Genomic DNA, 1688 nt, shown 5'->3' with positions numbered 1-1688 from the left:
ACATGCACTGGAACAACCAAGAGCCAACATCATCCCTGGGGTTGATCTTTCCAGAAGCTTTACTTGTGTACTCGACGATGTGAATCACTTTTCTGAGGTAAAGATGAAAATATTCATTACAAAACACCAACAACAAAGATTTAATGACTTCATTAAGCTTGTGACTCCTCTGAAACATGAGCACAGTGGCACACACTGTAACCTCACACGACAAGCTGACTCCTCCCATTACAACCTCATATAGTGGGAGGCACAAGCAAACGCCATACTCTCTCCACATAGCTGCTGTACAGTCTGTCTTTTACCTTAACTGTAAAAGATGGCAGAAGAAGAAGCTGGTATTTTTGTCAACCAGGAGCAGTTCAGCTGTCCCATCTGTATGGACCTTCTGCGGGACCCCGTGACCATTCCTTGTGGACACAACTACTGTAAGGAGTGCATTAAGAGCTACTGGGAGCAGAAGAACCAGAAGAAGTTGTGCAGCTGTCCAGAGTGCAGACAGACCTTCTCCCCGAGACCTGCGCTCAACAAAAACACACTGTTTGCTGAAGTTGTTGAGAAACTGAGACAGACTGGAATGCGTTCCCCCACCATACCTGGAGTTCAGAATCATGAAGTCATTGCAAAAGAAAAGCAGGACCTGGTCGTGCTCTGTCAGGTGTGTCTGACTTCTCTTCTGACTTTAAATGGGATGCTAAAACTTTAGAATAGCTAAGCATAGCAAGAGCTTTGTATTAACTTTGATCAATAAGCCATTAAAAGATCAGTTAGTTTATATATGTTGACCCTCAAAAGTATTTTAATACTTAATCCTTTAATGTATGAATATAATTGCAAGTCGCTTTGGATAAAAGCGTCTGCTAAATGACTAAATAAATAAATAAAAATAAATATAACAAATTATCAAACTAAAAAATAGCACAAGTACATTATACATTTCATAAATTCAGTTTTACATGATTAAACATAGATAAAATTATGAAATAGATCAAATGTGTGGGTTTTAATATACACACACATATACATATACACACACAAACAAAAACCTAGAACCTACTTCTTGAACGTGTTTTCTCCAATAATCTTTGTTTTATTTACAACTAAAATACATTTTTACAACTTAATACATTTTTCAAGGTAAATGTTCTATTTGCTCATCTTTTTTATAAATATGATGAATTTTGAATTTATAAACATCATTACTTTTGGGGGGGGTCACATCACTGCTTTTTTTCCTTAATAAATAATAATAATAATTATATTAATAATGATATATCTGGCTTTTTTGCTTCATTATGATACTACAGCTTCTGATTTGTAACCTTATGTCTCAAAAAAATTGAGAACTCAGAAATGAAAACTCTTCACAAAAGAAATGTTGAAAAAATAAAATAGTACAAGTAAAACTGGTACTTTACTATGGAAGCCCGTTTCCGCCACTGAATAAAAAAATATAATTCTGTAAGTCATAATAATGAGAAACTTTCTCAAAATTATGACTTAGTATCTCGTTATATTGAGAAACTTTCTCGTAATAATGACTTATTTTCTCGTAATAATGAGAAACTTTCTCATAATAATGGCTTATTTTCTCATAATAATGACTTAGTTTCTCATAATAATGGCTTATTTTCTCATAATAATGACTTAGTTTCTCATAATAATGACTTATTTTCTCATAATAATGA

The 1688-nt window shown here is 33.6% G+C and overlaps 1 protein-coding gene across 1 annotated transcript in view; it reads left to right on the top strand.

The window, feature by feature from the left end:
• Positions 1-259: 259 nt before the first annotated feature.
• ftr85 (finTRIM family, member 85) overlaps positions 260-1688 on the top strand; it is a 5460-nt gene continuing 4031 nt past the window's right edge. Inside the window, exon 1 of the mRNA XM_016523041.1 lies at positions 260-658. Coding sequence (XP_016378527.1) covers positions 320-658 — 339 coding nt within the window. The 5' untranslated portion in view covers positions 260-319. The remainder of the gene's footprint in view (positions 659-1688) is intronic.

This window comes from Sinocyclocheilus rhinocerous, unplaced genomic scaffold (genome assembly GCF_001515625.1).
Source record: "Sinocyclocheilus rhinocerous isolate Xijiao unplaced genomic scaffold, SAMN03320098_v1.1 scaffold570, whole genome shotgun sequence".
Lineage (NCBI taxonomy): Eukaryota > Metazoa > Chordata > Actinopteri > Cypriniformes > Cyprinidae > Sinocyclocheilus > Sinocyclocheilus rhinocerous.
The sequence above is the reverse complement of the archived record's forward strand: the minus strand, read 5'-3'. Positions and strand labels throughout refer to the sequence as shown.